A 20044-nucleotide genomic window follows, 5' to 3' on the forward strand; every position below is an offset into this window, starting at 1 on the left:
CATTGGGCGGAGGATTGTTTCGAGGGATGGGTTCCTGAGGTATACTGCGCTGTAGCGGGTATGCAGGGGGATAAGACTGAAAGTCAAATGGAACACGACCTAGGGGCGGGGGGGGTCGTGAATTCTTTCGGCGTCGCCCTAAAAAACGTTGGTTTTGTGGCCCAGTTTTGTGTAACTTACTACGATTCTTAATGGGCAATATGATATAATGTTTTGCACAGCCAAAGCACTTTCCACTTGAAAAGCGTTTGCCGATACCAACATGGGGGTATCTGCACATATTATTCGTACAACGGCTAAAAACATGAAACTTGCAAATGTGTAGATATTTAAAATTACTAGACATACATCTACTGTCTAAAAATCTAAAGCACACATTCGGTTGATTACACTTAAGATCACTGAACTAATTTTTTTGAATATATGATTGCATTGGGTAATAATTTCCGCTTGTAAGTTCGACATCATTGTCAATCTTTAAAGATGTGTCATTACCACTGGATTTCAAGAATAAATTATCTTCAGTTAAAACAAGGTCAGAAGGATTAGTTTGCGTAACCTTTTTAATCCCTTGAAAAAATTCTGACGAAGGAAGTTCACTAGCACTTGCTTGATTACATATAGTGACGTTTTCAGATTCAAAGGGTTTTACAGTTTTTACGCAACATGAAGAATTTGGATAATGCATATTTGGATTAGAAGTATCAGCTGAAGGAGAAACACCGGGCGATGTAGAGGATTTTAATGCATGTATAGCATCAACAATTGCTAGCTGAAAACCGACTTTTAACATTTTGATCTCATTTTCCTGGAAAAGATCACTTTTCTGACGTTCGTAAAGATCGGATAAACTATCATAAAGAAATTCAAGATTAGTAATCCGTTTCCTGAGATTGACGATTTCCGCGTCTTTTTTAATGCAATCTTCACAGGTATGGGGCTCGAAGACACTAGCCGTTTCTGCAATGCTTGCCGATTCACCTTTACTGGAACCATAGATTTGGGGGGAAATTTGGGATTGATGGGCTGTGGTTATTTTTGTAGAATCAATCGATCCATCAGAACTATTGTTGACATTACTCGAAGCAAAAGGTATAGTAGGGTAATTTGTAATACCATTTTGAACGATTACTTCAAGTTGATTTTCGTTGGAGATAGATGAATTTTCTTCATCCGAAATAACGGGGGATTTTACAGCCTCGATTGGTTGAACCACTTCTGGTTTATTATCGATGTTGTTAATCACGTCAGTAGTAAGCGCCCAATTCGTTTAAAACTTACACTCAAACTTACGCCTGAGGCATGGATATGTGTGTAAGTTTTCAACGAATTGGGTTACCAGGGTCATTTGCAAAGAGGTATCATTTCTATAGAAGCTATAACAATTTGAAATATCATATGGAATTTGCTTGAAGCTATATACTTTGCGTACGCGCCCGTACCAAACAGGTTGGGTATAATCTGTTTTGGTTCAAGTTTTTTCTGACACAATTAACTGAATTTCTATTTCCTGATATACAAGTTTTTTTTTTAGTATAACTTGATTGGTGATTAGGATTTGAATAAAAGGAATAGTTTTCTTTACACTTTTACAATCGGAAATGTTTGATTAACATTTGCAAAAAAGGGGTAATGAGATTTGCGAATTGGAGTGTAGGATATGGGGTCGACTTGCACGAGGGTTCAGTAGCACGAGGGTTCAGTTGTACAGTGTTTCGGTTATACAGGGGTTCAGTTACATGGGGGGTTCAGTTGCATGGGGGATTAGTTAAATGGGGTCGAGTAGCACGGAGGTTCAGTTGTACGGGGTTTCGTTTATACAGGGGTTCAGTTACATGGGGGGTTCAGTTGCACGGGGATTAGTTAAATGGGGTCGAGTAGCACGGAGGTTCAGTTGCACGGAGGTTCAGTTACATGGGGGGCCCAGTTGCACGGGGGGTATCCCTTTTTTCGAAAATCGGGCTCCCTGTTTTCAAAATCCCTTTTTCTTCTGAGGCTTGGAGCATTTGGTGGTTAGATATTAAACGTAATGAAATTTATATAATTGCAATCTGCATAAAAACCCAATTCCTGTCAATTGTTATCAAAATTCCATTTTTGAGTTTTGTTTACAATTGAGCTAACTCGCTCCTTCATTCCAATTTAACACTATGAACTATTTGATAGGACTTATTGGGCTAACGTCCTATTTTTAATTAATCTTTTAACACTCCGGAGTTTTTGAAGCCTGATTCACGCTATTAAAGCTTAGTATTTCTGAGTCCAGTTGAAATGTGCACCATTTTAGAAAATTCTCTTTTTGGGGAAGCTTTTGGTTCCTTTACATGTACGTAAAGGACTGAAATACCCTTACAGGAACTAGAACTTTTTATCTACCGTGAAAATATTCACAAGTATGGTATTACTTTTTCTATCTTCCACTGAAAAATTTAGAATTGAACTTTAAATTTCTGTATGTCTTTGTGAAATAAAGAACTTAAGTGGAAGATTTTTATTTTCTCTGGATAAATTAGAATTGAATTGTGTTCCTTGGTAAAATTCAGTAGGGGACTTGAACTTTCCTTGACTTCGTTGAGAAAATTTTAAATTGAACTTTAAATTTTTTCATCTCCATGAGAAAAGTCGGAACTGAATTTAAGAAAATTTAGAATTAAAGTGAAACTTTCTATCTTCATAGAAATAATCACAATAATAGTATAACTTTTCCTATCTTCTATGGAAAAATTAGAACTGAACTTTAAATTTTTATGTGTTGGTGAACTTAAAACTGACGTGGAAGCTTCACCTACGAAATACTAAGAAACCTTAGCTCAGAAAAATCTGAAATATCCAGCTACTCATCCCAAACTAGAATTTCCAGTCAAATGAGCCCTCTTAGGATATTTTGGTACCACTAGGTCGATAGATATGCGGGTCAAATTTCATCTTAAAGTGCCAATGTATCTGATAGAATAATTTAAGTCTTACGATCAATTTCATAAAACCTATAATTTTCACCTTTTTCTTCATTAAGTATCAATTACTTCAAGAAATTAATTCCACAATTTTGCAGATAGGAGCTTGAAACTTCCGAAGTAGGGATATTGGTTTTTAGAGTTTCGCTTACTATTGAGTCGTATCGCCCAACGCCACCTATGAAAATATTCTTTTAAAAGAAACACTTCAAATTGAAAAAAGAAATCATAAGCAAATAATCTTAAAAAAGTTTAATATCTTCCAAAAGAAACTTAAAAAGTAAACATAGTCAACCCATTTCTCACTGGCAAATTCCTACGATATTTTTGAGTATATAAGAAATATAATTTCCCATTCATGTTAAACTTTTATTGAACAAATATTAGACAAATCTACTTCACTTATACAAGTAGAATTATCTGGCAAGATTTCTGTCTCAAGAGGTTTATCCGATATTGGAATACGGTTTTTTAGAATAGGCCATTGAAGATGTATCGCTTGTGGAACTTATTTTTAGCCTCAGGTTCTTTACAGGGCTTCTGTCTTCTTCATTAGCATCTATCTTTCCTTTTTCAACCGACCACTTCGTTTCCGTAGCCTCAGAGTTTCTAATTTTTCTTTTCAGCTTTTGCTGGGTTTTCCTGGTTTTCTTTTCTACTTTTCCTATAAGTGCTTCATCTTTCATATCAAGTGGAATTTCCTTCTTTGGTTCGCTTATTTCGCACTTGGAATGAAAGTCCAATTCGTCATAACGAGGATGTAAAGATCCTGATGCCAGCAGAGCATAGGACTTTAACTCACTTTCTGTTAGTTTGTTTATCACTATTGTAGAGGACTTCAATTGTCTCCGAATTCCAGTTATTTCAGCGAGGCTAATGAAACATCTTTCTGTCATTTTTTTATTTCCTGAAATGGAAACAGAGATCATTGAAATATTGATCTTTTTTCTGCATTGGCAAAAAATATTGCATTCAAAATTCTTTACAGTCTCATGAAATGTAAATAAACAAATATAAAAGATTTTTCAACTAAAGTAAGGAGCAAGTTTAAAACTCATAACAGATTGAAGCTACTTTGTATATAAGGGAGGGACCCCCAATTTTCTTTAAAAAATTTGGAAAAAAGCCAACTTCACAATAAAGAGTAAGGAGTTAAGGATGAGACAGACTTTTGATCTTTTACATAATTAAATAAATAAATAAAAAAAAAAAAACTTGGGAATATTTTCATTCTAACTTAACTTGTAGGAAATAATCGAAGCAAACTCAAAACGAGCAAATCCCCTATGTCTTCCCAATTTAATTTTCTTTCATATGAATACTTTTCATTTTAAACTTAAAATATGCTAAATTCTTGATTTTCATTCTAACTTAAACTTCACAATAAAGAGTAATGGGGTTAAGGATGAGACAGACTTTTGATCTTTTACATAATTAAATAAATAAATAAATAAAAAAAAACTTGCGAATATTTTCATTCGAACTTAACTTGTAGGAAATAATCGAAGCAAACTCAAAACGAGCAAACCCCCTATGTCTGCCCAATTTTATTTTCTTTCATATGAATATTTTTCATTTTAAACTTAAAATATGCTAATTTCTTGATTTTCATTCTAATTTAACTTGTAGGAAATAATCGAGTCAAAACTCAAAACGAGCAGAAATTAACATAAGTTGGGTGCAAAATCCCCTTTTCAATTGCGTATTTTCTTTAAAAATTTGGAAAAAACCAATTAGCTGGGATGCCAAATGGACACTTTTAGTGGCTTTTGGATACTTTTTTTTACTTTGAAGGACACAGGGACACTATTGAGTCAAAAAAGGCAACTTTTTGAAAAAAAAGGACACTTTTTGGACATTTTCCAAAATCAAAACCAAATGGCTTTATTTTCTTCTTTTTTTTGACTGCTTTTAATTTTTACTTTACTTTTAGGCTTTGGTAACGGCTTACACACACACACACACACACGCACACACACACACACACACACACACACACACACACACACACAAACACACACACACACACACACACACACACACACACAAACACACACACACACACACACACACACACACACACACACACACACACACACACACACACACACACACACACACACACACACGCACGTCTGACATTGTTATTAGATATTTAGACTATGCTGAACAAAATGGATTTCTAAAAATTTGGATTGTTTAACTTTGGGGAAATTGAAAATTTAATGGTGCATATTTACCCTTTAAGTTTTTTTCTTTTTTTTGCTCACTTAAAAAGAGCACTAGAACTTTTAATTGTCATTCAAATGAGTCCCTACAGTAGGATGTCCGCTACTATCCTAAGCTTCAGCTGAAGCTAGCTTCAAACATTGAACCTAAAAGATTTATATTACCATAGTTACGAAGTGCTTATAGAATTGGTGGTCTTTAAAAAGACCGTTGGTTAGTCATGAGTATGATGACTATTGTAATAATTCATCATTGTTTGTCGTCCACTCAGTATGTTTACAATATATATTAAGGACTTGCTTCTTCTTCTTCTTAGAGTATCTGACACACATATTCCGAGAAGGAATATGTATTGGTACCCATTTACTAAAAAATCTAATTTCGTCCTCAGGGTTGTGTATCTTACCCGGAAATTTCTCACAGCCAAAATCCTCCAGGTTGAATATTGGTATATCTGACTTGCATTTCTCAATTAAAAGTCTATCAGAGGGTACATTCTCTTTTGCATACAGTGCAGTTACGCCAAAAAAACAGCATATCTCTCTAACTTCATCCTGAACATAGGATAAATCCTCCCCGTTGGTATAGGATGGATGAATCGTTCTATTATACAAACCCATTTTGTTTATAAAGTAAAGTGTACTCCACCAGCTCTCTTCACTGTACGCATACATATTATAGTTTATAAACCAGTGATAACATGAGACCTCTTGAAGATCAGTAGTCATCAGTAGAAATGAGCATTCAAAAATCACACCACACGCTGATTTCTTCACCCCAATGTACTCACAATCAAAAACGCCTTACATTTTTGAACGTATATTGATAGAATGGATATTCAAAACTGTTTAAAAAGCCAAATTGAAAGTACATTATATACTAAAGAAACTGAATACATTAACATCTAAAACAAGAATTTTTTATTCTTATCGGATTCAAAACGCTTAATATCTCAAGCATATGCGACCCACTCAAGCATATACAACTCAAATTTCATCTTTAAAACGCTAAGATATCTATTCAAGTAATTTAAAGCTTAGGATCAAAAGGTATCTGATCAAGTAATTTAAAGCTCAGGATCAATTCCATTACCGTTATAAATTGCTGAAAACTAAGTTCCTAGCAATATTATATTTAGCAAGGATCCTTTTAAACAAAAAGGCAAAATATGACTCTTCGATGTATTCATTATAATAATATAAAATATTTGAAACTTATACAAAAGGGATTCAGTTGCACGGGGGTTGAGTTAAAGGCCTTTGGACACTTTTTTACTTTGAAGAACACAGGGACACTATTGAGCCAAAAAAGGCAAAAAAAAAACAAAACATGTATTATACCCACTAATTCCGGTTTTTAGAGTTTCGGTTACTATTGAACCGTGTTGCTCCTTACTTACAGTTCGTTACTTAACATTTAAATCTTGGCAAATCCAAAACACCAGTGCAGTGATTTTTACGCTTGGCTGCGTATGATTAATAGGCACGTAACGTCAAGGAATTCACGAAATTAATTCCACATTTTTGCAGATAGGAGCTTGAAACTTCCAAAGCAGGGGTTTCTCACACGCTAAATCTGACGGTATGATTTTGATTAAAGTTCTATGACTTCTAGGGGGAGTTTGATTTGTAAAACTAAATTTATTGATTTGAAATCACTTATATATTTGAAATCAGCATAAAAATAAAACACTAGTGCAGTGATTTTTGCAAGTGCGTTTAGGTGTCAAATTCCAATTAATAGGCACAAGCCCCTAATTTTAAACAGTTTTTTTTGGGGGGAAACAAGGTGAAAGTAAAGTGCAACTCGTATAAATGAAACCTGAAGCGAACAAAAACTATAATAATTAACCGAGTCAATCTCAAAACGAGCAGAAATTAACATAAGTTGGACACTAAACTCCATATGCCTTCCCAAGACACAAACAAAATTTACACTTTACTGAAAAAATACAAATGGTTTTACTTTTACACCTTTAATTTCCACCACGCGTTGCACAGTTGTGATATGGTAGACAAAGTTCACCACGCTTGGCTGCGTATGTGTATGTGTGATCATAGGTTAGGTTAGCCTATGTACGCGCGCGTACAGTTGAATAAAATATGCAAAGTCGACATAACTTATTTCATTTTTAAGGTTAATTTAGACGAGGTTACATGGCCCGCCATGTAACCTCGTCTAAATTAACCTTAAAAAATGAACTAAGTTATGTCGACTTTGCATATCTTATTCAACTGTACGCGCGCGTACATAGGCTAACCTAACCCATGATCACACATACACATACGCATCCAAGCGTGGTGAACTTTGTATAGCATATCACAACTGTGCAACGCGTGGTGAAAATTAAAGGTGTAAAAGTAAAACCACTTGTATTTTTTCAGTAAAGTGTAAATTTTGTTTGTGATTTGGGAAGGCATATGGAGTTTAGCGTCCAACTTATGTTAATTTCTGCTCGTTTTGAGATTGACTCGGTTAATTATTATAGTTTTTGTTCGCTTCAGGTTTCATTTATACGAATTGCACTTTACTTTTACCTTGTTTCCCCCCAAAAAAACTGTTTAAAATCAGGGGCTTGTGCTTACTAATTGGAATTTGACACCTAAAAGCACTTACAAAAATCACTGCACTAGTGTTTTATTTTTATGCTAATTTCAAATACATAAGTGATTTCATATCATTAAATTTAGTTTTAACAATCAAACTCCCCCTAGAAGTCATAGAACTTTAATCAAAATCATACCGTCCGATTCAGCATATGAGAAAACCCTGCTTCGGAAGTTTCAAGCTCCTATCTGCAAAAATGTGGAATTAATTTCGTGAATTCCTTGACGTTACGTCCCTATAAATCATACGCAGCCAAGTGTAAAAATCACTGCACTTGTGTTTTGGATTTGCCAAGATTTAAATGTTAAGTAACGAACTGCAAGTAAGGAGCGACTAGTTTTTTTTCTTCCAACTGAAAGTAAGGATCAATACTAATATTTTTTCAAACAGTTCGTGGTAACTAACTGTAAGTAAGGAGCAACACGGTTCAATAGTAACCGAAACTATAAAAACCGGAATTTGTGGGTATAATACATGTTTTGTTTTTTTTTGCCTTTTTTGACTCAATAGTGTCCCAGTTTTTTTCAATGTAAAAAAGTGTCCAAGGGGCTTTAAATCAAACGCCGTGCAACTGAGCTCCTTTTGTATAATTTTTAAATATTTTATATTATTATAATGAATACATCGAAGACTCATATTTTTCCTTTTTGTTTAAAAGGATCCTTGCTAAATATAATATTGCTAAGAACTTAGTTTTCAGCAATTTATAACGGTAATGGAATTGATCCTGAGCTTTAAATTACTTGATCAGATACCTTTTGATCCTAAGCTTTAAATTACTTGAATAGATATCTTAGCGTTTTAAAGATGAAATTTGAGTTGCATATGCTTGAGTGGGTCGCATATGCTTGAGATATTAAGCGTTTTGAATCCGATAAGAATAAAAAAATTCTTGTTTTAGATGTTAATGTATTCAGTTTCTTTAGTATATAATGTACTTTCAATTTGGATATTTAAACAGTTTTGAATACCCATTCTATCAATATAAGTTCAAAAATGTATGGCGTTTTTGACTGTGAGTACATTGGGGTGAAGAAATCAGCGTGTGGTGTGATTTTTGAATGCTCATTTCTACTGATGACTACTGATCTTCAGGAGGTCTCTTGTTATCACTGGTTCATAAACTATAATATGTATGCGTACAGTGAAGAGAGCTGGTGGAGTACACTTTACTTTATAAACAAAATGGGTTTGTATAATAGAACGATTCATCCATCATATACCAACGGGGAGGATTCATCCCATGTTCAGGATGAAGTTAGAGAGATATGCTGTTTGTTTGGCGTAACTGCACTGTATGCAAAAGGGAATGTACCCTCTGATAGACTTTTAATTGAGAAATGCAAGTCAGATATACCAATATTCAACCTGGAAGATTTTGGTTGTGAGAAATTTCCGGGTAAGATACACAACCCCGAGGACGAAGTTCGATTTTTTAGTAAATGGGTACCAATACATATTCCTTCTCGGAATATGTGTGTCAGATATTCTAAGAAGAAGAAGAAGCAAGTCCCTAATATAGATTGGAATCATACTGAGTGGACGACAAACAATGATGAATTATTACAATAGTCATCATACTCATGACTAACCAACGGTCTTTTTAAAGACCATCAATTCTATAAGCACTTCGTAACTATGGTACTATAAATCTTTTAGGTTCAATGTTTGAAGCTAGCTTCAGCTGAAGCTTAGGATAGTAGCGGACATCCTACTGTAGGGACTCATTTGAATGACAATTAAAAGTTCTAGTGCTCTGTTTAAGAGAGCAAAAAAAAACTGAAAGGGTAACTATGCTCCATTCAATGTTCAATTTCCACAAATTTACACAATACAAATTTTTATATAGACATTTTGTTGAGCATAGTCTATATATATAATATCTATGTGAGACATTTGTGTGTGTGTGGGGGTGGGTGTGTGTGGGGGTGTTTCTGTGTGTGTGTGTGTGTGTGTGTGTGTGTGTGTGTGTGTGTGTGTGTGTGTGTGTGTGTGTGTGTGTGTGTGTGTGTGTGTGTGTGTGTGTGTGTGTGTGTGTGTGTGTGTGTGTGTGTGTGTGTGTGTGTGTGTGTGTGTGTGTGTGTGTGTGTGTGTGTGTGTGTGTGTGTGTGTGTGTGTGTGTGTGTGTGTGTGTGTGTGTGTGTGTGTGTGTGTGTGTGTGTGTGTGTGTGTGTGTGTGTGTGTGTGTGTGTGTGTGTGTGTGTGTGTGTGTGTGTGTGTGTGTGTGTGTGTGTGTGTGTGTGTGTGTGTGTGTGTGTGTGTGTGTGTGTGTGTGTGTGTGTGTGTGTGTGTGTGTGTGTGTGTGTGTGTGTGTGTGTGTGTGTGTGTGTGTGTGTGTGTGTGTGTGTGTGTGTGTGTGTGTGTGTGTGTGTGTGTGTGTGTGTGTGTGTGTGTGTGTGTGTGTGTGTGTGTGTGTGTGTGTGTGTGTGTGTGTGTGTGTGTGTGTGTGTGTGTGTGTGTGTGTGTGTGTGTGTGTGTGTGTGTGTGTGTGTGTGTGTGTGTGTGTGTGTGTGTGTGTGTGTGTGTGTGTGTGTGTGTGTGTGTGTGTGTGTGTGTGTGTGTGTGTGTGTGTGTGTGTGTGTGTGTGTGTGTGTGTGTGTGTGTGTGTGTGTGTGTGTGTGTGTGTGTGTGTGTGTGTGTGTGTGTGTGTGTGTGTGTGTGTGTGTGTGTGTGTGTGTGTGTGTGTGTGTGTGTGTGTGTGTGTGTGTGTGTGTGTGTGTGTGTGTGTGTGTGTGTGTGTGTGTGTGTGTGTGTGTGTGTGTGTGTGTGTGTGTGTGTGTGTGTGTGTGTGTGTGTGTGTGTGTGTGTGTGTGTGTGTGTGTGTGTGTGTGTGTGTGTGTGTGTGTGTGTGTGTGTGTGTGTGTGTGTGTGTGTGTGTGTGTGTGTGTGTGTGTGTGTGTGTGTGTGTGTGTGTGTGTGTGTGTGTGTGTGTGTGTGTGTGTGTGTGTGTGTGTGTGTGTGTGTGTGTGTGTGTGTGTGTGTGTGTGTGTGTGTGTGTGTGTGTGTGTGTGTGTGTGTGTGTGTGTGTGTGTGTGTGTGTGTGTGTGTGTGTGTGTGTGTGTGTGTGTGTGTGTGTGTGTGTGTGTGTGTGTGTGTGTGTGTGTGTGTGTGTGTGTGTGTGTGTGTGTGTGTGTGTGTGTGTGTGTGTGTGTGTGTGTGTGTGTGTGTGTGTGTGTGTGTGTGTGTGTGTGTGTGTGTGTGTGTGTGTGTGTGTGTGTGTGTGTGTGTGTGTGTGTGTGTGTGTGTGTGTGTGTGTGTGTGTGTGTGTGTGTGTGTGTGTGTGTGTGTGTGTGTGTGTGTGTGTGTGTGTGTGTGTGTGTGTGTGTGTGTGTGTGTGTGTGTGTGTGTGTGTGTAAGCCGTTACCAAAGCCTAAAAGTAAAGTACAAATTAAAATCAGTCAAAAAAAAGAAGAAAATAAAGCTATTTGGTTTTGATTTTGGAAAATGTCTAAAAAGTGTCCTTTTTTTTCAAAAAGTTGCCTTTTTTGACTCAATAGTGTCCCTGTGTCCTTCAAAGTAAAAAAAAGTATCCAAAAGCCACTAAAAGTGTCCATTTGGCATCCCAGCTAATTGGTTTTTTCCAAATTTTTAAAGAAAATACGCAATTGAAAAGGGGATTTTGCACCCAACTTATGTTAATTTCTGCTCGTTTTGATTTTGACTCGATTATTTCCTACAAGTTAAGTTAGAATGAAAATCAAGAATTTAGCATATTTTAAGTTTAAAATGAAAAGTATTCATATGAAAGAAAATTAAATTGGGAATACATAGGGGATTTGCTCGTTTTGAGTTTGCTTCGATTATTTCCTACATGTTAAGTTAGAATGAAAATATTCGCGTTTTTTTTTTATTTATTTATTTATTTAATTATGTAAAAGATAAAAGTCTGTCTCATCCTTAACTCCTTACTCTTTATTGTGAAGTTGGCTTTTTTCCAAATTTTTTAAAGAAAATGGGGGTCCCTCCCTTATATACAAAGTAGCTTCAATCTGTTATGAGTTTTAAACTTGCTCCTTACTTTAGTTGAAAAATCTTTTATATTTGTTTAATTACATTTCATGAGACTGTAAAGAATTTTGAATGCAATATTTTTTACCAATGCAGAAAAAAGATCAATATTTCAATGATCTCTGTTTCCATTTCAGGAAATAAAAAAATGACAGAAAGATGTTTCATTAGCCTCGCTGAAATAACTGGAATTCGGAGACAATTGAAGTCCTCTACAATAGTGATAAACAAACTAACAGAAAGTGAGTTAAAGTCCTATGCTCTGCTGGCATCAGGATCTTTACATCCTCGTTATGACGAATTGGACTTTCATTCCAAGTGCGAAATAAGCGAACCAAAGAAGGAAATTCCACTTGATATGAAAGATGAAGCACTTATAGGAAAAGTAGAAAAGAAAACCAGGAAAACCCAGCAACAGCTGAAAAGAAAACTTAGAAACTCTGAGGCTACAGAAACGAAGTGGTCGGTTGAAAAAAGAAATATTGATGGTAATGAAGAAGACAGAAGGCCTGTAAAGAACCTGAGGCTAAAAATAAGATCCACAAGCGATACATCTTCAATGGCACATTCTAAAAAACCGTATTCCAATATCGGATAAACCTCTTGAGACAGAAATCTTGCCAGATAATTCTACTTGTATAAGTGAAGTAGATTTGTCTAATATTTGTTCAATCAAAGTTTAACATGAAAGGGAAAATATATTTTTTATATACTCAAAAATATCGTAGGAATTTTCCAGTGAGAAATGGGTTGACTATGTTTACTTTTTAAGTTTATTTTGGAAGATATTAAACTTTGTTAAGATTATTTGCTTATGATTTATTTTTTCAATTTGAAGTGTTTATTTTCAAAGAATCTTTTCATAGGTGGCGTTGGGCGATACGACTCACTAGTAAGCGAAACTCTAAAAACCAATATCCCTACTTCAGAAGTTTCAAGCTCCTATCTGCAAAAATGTGGAATTAATTCCTTGAAGTAATTGATACTTAATGAAGAAAAATGTGAAAATTATAGGTTTTATGAAATTGATCATAAGACTTAAATTATTCTATCAGATACATTGGCACTTTAAGATGAAATTTGACCCGCATATCTATCGACCTAGTGGTACCAAAATATCCTAAGAGGGCTCATTTGACTGGAAATTCTAGTTTGGGATGAGTAGTTGGATATTTCAGACTTTTCTGAGCTAAGGTTTCTTAGTATTTCGTAGGTGAAGCTTCCACGTCAGTTTTAAGTTCACCAACACATAAAAATTTAAAGTTCAGTTCTAATTTTCCCATAGAAGATAGGAAAAGTTATACTATTATTGTGATTATTTTCTATGAAGATAGAAAGTTTCACTTTAATTCTAAATTATCTTAAATTCAGTTCCGACTTTTCTCATGGAGATGAAAAAATTTAAAGTTCAATTTAAAATTTTCTCAATGAAGTCAAGGAAAGTTCAAGTCCCCTACTGAATTTTACCAAAGAACACAATTCAATTCTAATTTATCCAGAGAAAATAAAAATCTTCCACTTAAGTTCTTTATTTCACAAAGATATATAGAAATTTAAAGTTCAATTCTAAATTTTTCAGTGGAAGATAGAAAAATTAATACCATACTTGTGAATATTTTCACGGTAGATAAAAAGTTCTAGTTCCTGTAAGGGTATTTCAGTCCTTTACATACATGTAAAGGAACCAAAAGCTTCCCCCAAAAGAGAATTTTCTAAAATGGTGCACATTTCAACTGGACTCAGAAATACTAAGCTTTAATAGCGTGAATCATGCTTCAAAAACTCCGGATTGCTACAAGATTAATTACAAATAGGACGTTAGCCCAATAAGTTCTATCAAATAGTTCACAGTGTTAAATTGTAATGAAGGAGCGAGTGAGCTCAATTGTAACCGAAACTCAAAAATGGAATTTTGATAACAATTGACAGGAATTGGGTTTTTATTCAGATTGAAATTATATAAATTTCATTACGTTTAATATCTAAACACCAAATGCTCCAAGCCTCAGAAGAAAAAGGGATTTTGAAAACAGGGAGCCCAATTTTCGAAAAAGGGATTCCCCCCGTGCAACTGAACCCCCCATGTAACTGAACCGCCCTGCAACTGAACCTCCGTGCGACTCGACCCCATTTAACTAATCCCCGTGCAACAGAACCCCCCAAGTAACAGAACCCCAGTATAACCGAAACCCCCTACAACAGAACCACCGTGCTACTCGACCCCAGTTAACGAATCCCCCAGGCACCTGAACCCCCCATGTAACTGAACCCCTGTATAACCGAAACCCTGTACAACTGAACCCTCGTGCTACTGAACCCTCGTGCAAGTCGACCCCATATCCTACACTCCAATTCGCAAATCTCATTACCCCTTTTTTGCAAATGTTAATCAAACATTTCCGATTGTAAAAGTGTAAAGAAAACTATTCCTTTTATTCAAATCCTAATCACCAATCAAGTTATACTCAAAAAAAAAACTTGTATATCATGAAATAGAAATTCAGTTAATTGTGTCAGAAAAAACTTGAACCAAAACAGATTATACCCAACCTGTTTGGTACGGGCGCGTACGCAAAGTATATAGCTTCAAGCAAATTCCATATGATATTTCAAATTCCTATAGCTTCTATAGAAATGCTACCTCTTTGCAAATGGCCCTGGTAACCCAATTCGTTGAAAACTTACACACATATCCATGCCTCAGGCGTAAGTTTGCATGTAAGTTTTCAACGAATTGGGCGCTTACTACTCACGTCATTTTCAACCATCGACGCTCGGTATTGAACGCATAACCAATTAGGGTTTTTAAGGCGATTACTTTTTGTTATGCCAGCACAAGCAGGGTGCAACCAAGCATTGCACTTAGAACACTGGAAAGACCCAGTTCCACATTTTCTGTAGCATTCATTACAAGGATGGGACATTCTAGGCTAAGGAATAAAAACAAGACAGACCTTGAGTAGGGAGCTATATCTTCAACTAAAACCTGGTCGCCTAGGCCATGACTAGCACTGATACTTCCTAGACAAAAGTTCACAAGGCTGATCTCGCGTCTTCACTTAAAAATCAAAACGTCATTTATTTCAAAACAAGAAATCTTGACAGGTCAAGATCTAATGGAAGACTGATCCTGCGGACTGACGATGGAAACCTTACTATTGGTTCAGTGTAAATATGGACGTCCATAAAGGATGTATTCTGTCCCCTGTGCTGTCACCTATTCTCAGTGACTGCGTTCTTCTGATGTGCAACTTAACATGTGGATTTCTACTGAACCAGAGCCGTACTCTCTATGATGAGGGTTTTACTGATGACTTTACCACGAATTCAAGTACCTTGGGTCTATTTTAACACCAGATAGCAGAGCTGATGAAGACATCTCTGCCCGGATATCAAGGGTTTGGGGAGTCTTTATCAATACGAAAAAGGTGCCATGGACGAGACGTGAGAACTCGACGAAGACCAAAGTCAGTGTCTGCATAGTATCCGTGTGAACTGTGCTACTGTACGCCTGCAAGACATTTCCGCTCAAGACTATAGAAGCTAAAGCCCTGGACGCGTTCGATTACCGCTGCCATCGGTGTATATAATCCAAATCAGCAGGTGGTCTAGAATTTCCAATAGCGAAGTAAGAAGGGGCTATGCTGAAGAGCTATTCTCTATCCGCCTCAAACTTCTCGGCCACACCTTGCGCTGCTCCAAAGATACGATATGTCGAGACATCTTTATCTGCAAGCCAATATTATCCTGGAGACGACATCGGGAAGGACAGATGAAAAATGTTTGGCAAAAATTCCAAGAGGATCTATGGATCTTGAGCTTCCGTAAGCATGGTAGGAGATGGGATAGAGACTGGCTGAAGATCGCTGGGGAAGCTGCAGCCGACAGATCAAAATGGTCGCTCGATGTAATTTAAAAGTCCATTGGTGCCGAGCAGGACAGTTCTATGTGTGGTTTCCGCCGAAAGCAAAGTAATTAAGTAAAATGACTTAATCCTCTTAACATATCTAGTAAAGAATTTGCTGCAAAATATCATAGCTCTCAAACTCAATCGACCCAGTTTAAGTTTCAGTCAGGCCGAAGAGAACAAAAATCTTCCGTAACAATATTAAGTTCGTACTGATGTTCTGGAGTAGATATAGGAACTTAAATAACTTGGAAGAATCATTAAATCTGATTAGAGCCTTGGCTGAAAAGTTACCGCACATATTACCTGCATTGGAAATGCCTTTGACAAGCTAAGGAACTTACTTAAAAACTTTGCGCCTCCTGAAACATATATTTCGGAAATTTAACAGCAGCATCCTCTTTGTACTCATGTATGGATGATAATCTTGGGTGATCTCAAAGCAACTTGAATAGTCTATCTGGGGATTTGAAAATAATTGTTTCGGATGTTTCCTTGGTATTTAATAGTCAGACAGATAAAAAGGGACAGCCATTTGCGATTTCGAATCCAATCGAGGGTGTTTTGAGGGGCATATGGTGCGAATAGGCGAAGGCTGCCTTCCCGATGATGCACAGTGTTGGATTTCTCCCTGAATTAGAAGACGGGGACGAAAGAGAGTGACATTGACCGGTTTCTTGAAAAGAATACTGCGCTGTCGAGGTCGTCCCTTGATTATCTGTGGTCAAAAGTGCTGGAGAGGTAATCGTGAAGACTTATGCGCCAGCTGGCGTGGGAAGACTTAAGCAAAGGTAACTTAAAAAAAACCATTAAAAGGGATATCGAAGGAATAATCAAGACGACTTGTGCTCACCACTGTTGCCAAAGTCTATTCCACTAAAAAACCCACAAAACAAATTGGGGTCGATCTTCTAAAATTCTCTTCCTGGATTAAGGATAACCTACTTTTTAATCAGCGGAAACAACATAAAAAAAACTATTTTCTGGCAAATAAGTATTATTAGTTTCTTCGTTAATACAGTTTAATACTTTACATTCTGTGATCACCTGTGCATTATAGTCAAGTCTTTATTGCGATATGTGCAGCTGCTCTTGCATGTCTTTGGATACGGGTATAAAAAAATATAAAAACCGGAAAAAGAAGATTTGGAAAATTTTCGTCAAGAGCCTCTTGCTAAAGTTTGAAATCATGGTTGTGATTTCAAGAATTTAGTAAAATAGCTGCAAAATCACTTTCAAAATACTCTTTTAAACAAACAAAAGCACAGCGAGTTGTAAGATAAATTTTTGGTAATACGACCATGATTTCAAAATTAAGGGAAACAAATATGGGTTTTATGTTAGCAACGAAATCTTGAAAAACCTGGCTTTATTCATTTTTCTGTCTGTCTGATTACAATCGACCTCTCGAAGCCCCACCTCTCATTTTTATAGAAAATGTCTAGAATGCGTGAAAAGCTAACTCAAATTGCATCCCTTCTTGTTCGTACAATTTTGATGGAGTTCCTTCTAAATGCTGGTTTGCTAATTGTTTCTGAACAGCTACTGAAAAGTCGATTCGATACCCTTGTGCCATCCGCGGCTCTGGAGGATCTGTATGGGCTTTTATTATCGTTCTAACCGTTTATGCTTAAAACTGACGTATAGGATTCCTATAGTTTTTATTAAATGGTTAAAGAAAATTTGACTTAAAATATTTCAAAAAATTGTGTCATATTATTAGGAAAAACCTTAAATTCGTTTTCCTCTAGGAACCTATGAAGGGATCTTGAAAAAAAATTTATTTGGATTTTTCTCACTCTTTAACTAAAGCATTATTAGAATCCTATGAGTCTGAGCTTAGCATTAGATAAAAAACTATTCATTTTATCATATTTTTAATCCAATGAAATAAACCTTTAATATTGACGAAGTAAATTATTTTTAAGGGTAAAAATAACTTTTTCATACAGTATTGCCTAGTTTAAGTTTGGTTGGTCGTTTCTAGCTTTCTGATTTTAGTCTTATTCGTCTATCGTTTATTCTCATTCTTGATGCTATTGTTTTAGGTTTAACGCGTTCGACCAATAGGTCATATGCATTCGTACCACCTTCTCTTTTCTTGATCTAGCTTGCTTGAGTATCACTTTAGTCAATATTTACTGAATTTTAATATGCATCACTTATCTTGCTATTGGGGGGGGGGGGCTATTTACCTTCAGCAATTGCCTGCGTAGAAAAGTGGAATCAAAACAATTTAATTACGCTTTATCATACTGTAATTATAATTCATATGCAACACAATTATAATAAATAATACCTTTTTATGTTATAACCTGCCTGTTAAATTCAGATATGAAAAATATAAACAGACAAAATACAATTAAATAGAATAACTCTAGAATAAAATGTAAAAGAAGTGAGAAAAAAAATCTTGTAGGGAATGAACCAAACCAGTAGTATTGACAAATTTACCAATCCTTTTTTGCAACACTGGTCTTAGGAATAATCAATTCTCTAATTCCTCTGGATGCCTAAACTCACCCCGGTTTCATATTACTACTAAGATGCCTACGCTAAGTGGCTTACGCTACGGAGCTTAAGTAAATTGGTTTCACATTGAAATTTTTCCTATCACACATTCACTTCAATATGCTCCGTAACCTAAACTTTTTACATTGTTTAACTTTCAAAGATGAAGGGGAAGAAACGATTTGTATGATAGCCAATATTTAGATCTAAAGACATGGAAGGTACTGAGGAAACAGATGAAACAAATATAATTTTTGTACCTTGGATTGTACAAAAAAAAGCCTTGCCTTAGTAAAGCCTGTTATCCAATAGTGTTATTCATCCATGACCAATTCAAATCACTTTTCGTCTAAGTTGGTTAATTTACGCATGTTAAATTGAAATATTTTCAACTTTATAATTAGCTTAAGATATGGAACTTAAATAGGCTACGCTGTGGAGCTTATGGGGCTTACGGGCCTTAAGTGGGCAAGTGTGAAAGACTTATTTAGCTAATTTGTAACCGGCATGACTCTTCTTTCTCATTCATTCTTCGTTCTCTTTGTTGTATTTTATTGCAGATCCTGTTTCCTTTCCAGATTAAATAAAAAAAAATTGTTTCCTTTTCAGAAATCTTGTCACCGTATTTCGAGCATTGAAACGTTTTATCATGAATTTTTTTTACAGAGGGATTTTTCACATGATTTGCTATTATTAAAATTACGGCTGTCAGTGCTTCGTTGAGAGCTTTGGCAGACTTTCACCTGTATATTATCTTTTATTTCCAAGGCCATTGTTAACTTTTGTTTCTTAACTTTTATATATTTTTTACTCCCTTCTTTTTTCCTTTTTGAACCTTTTTTTCATTAATACAATTTGTTCTCGTTTTTGTTGCTTATATTATTAGTTTTTTAGCTCAACTAGCCTGTAGCCAGAATTAGTTTTAGCTATTATGTTCTCATTTGCAGTATTTTGCCCTAGTGGGTCAGTGAGTTCGCCTTGGCTAACCCGAAAATACACTTTTTCGGTTTCAAGACAAAACAAAGATGTGTTTTCAGGCACCGGGTTTGAAGCGTGTTTGACAAAAATCTTTTTCAGGTTTTCCGTGTTCAACCCAGCAAAACTTTAGAGCGTTTTCATCTTACGAGTTCCAAGCGTGTTGGACACGGATTCCTCAAAATTGTAACGCGCCGGAATAGCATAGTTGAACACTGGTTCTGAGAAGACATTCGCCCGTGTTGAACACGGCACTCAAAGGATAATCAGCACAACCTGTGTTGAACTCCGTGTTGGATGTGTCTCTCAAAGTCATTACAGACAGCGTTAAAAATCTTTCAGCCTATACAGAAATAACTTTATCTAGTGAAAGAGGCATGTAATAGTAAAATAGTAATATATCTGAATCTCTTTTACTAGGCTTGAAATTTTATTTTATTTCATCTCAATAAAATTGAAACTTTTTATGATTGTTCAAAAAATGTCTGTCTTTTATTATTGTACATATATCAAGCCGGGATTTTGAATAGCACTTTTTTCAAAAAGGGAAATCATGGCGAAAAATATACTTCACATAAGCAATATTCCAGGCATACAATTGCTATGTAACAAAGGTATTAAGTTTCCTTTGATTTTAAATGAAATATAACTTTGATTTTAAAGTAAATAGAATTCTTATTTGACATTTTTTTTGTCTGAAATGGTAATTTATTTTCACGTCTAAATTTTAATGATTTAGCCTAGACCTACTATCTGAAATGAATTTGCTATGACAATGAAAATTACTCTTATTAGAGATAGGCTATTTCAGTCAAGTGGAATTTTGCCTTGGAGTGCTAAAGTTATTTTGCAA

The 20044-nt window shown here is 35.8% G+C and overlaps 1 protein-coding gene across 2 annotated transcripts in view; it reads left to right on the forward strand.

Annotated features, from left to right (window-relative positions):
• The first annotated feature begins 19717 nt into the window (after positions 1–19717).
• Mtpalpha (monolysocardiolipin acyltransferase Mtpalpha) overlaps positions 19718–20044 on the forward strand; it is a 152760-nt gene continuing 152433 nt past the window's right edge. For both annotated transcript variants that reach the window (XM_089098485.1, XM_089098486.1), the window contains exon 1: positions 19718–19805. In XM_089098485.1, the coding sequence (XP_088954611.1) occupies positions 19745–19805 (61 nt within the window). In that variant the 5' untranslated portion in view covers positions 19718–19744. The remainder of the gene's footprint in view (positions 19806–20044) is intronic.

The sequence above is a fragment of the Artemia sp. Qi Xiang Cuo genome, chromosome 12 (assembly GCF_049724085.1).
Source record: "Artemia sp. Qi Xiang Cuo chromosome 12, ASM4972408v1, whole genome shotgun sequence".
NCBI lineage: Eukaryota > Metazoa > Arthropoda > Branchiopoda > Anostraca > Artemiidae > Artemia > Artemia sp. Qi Xiang Cuo.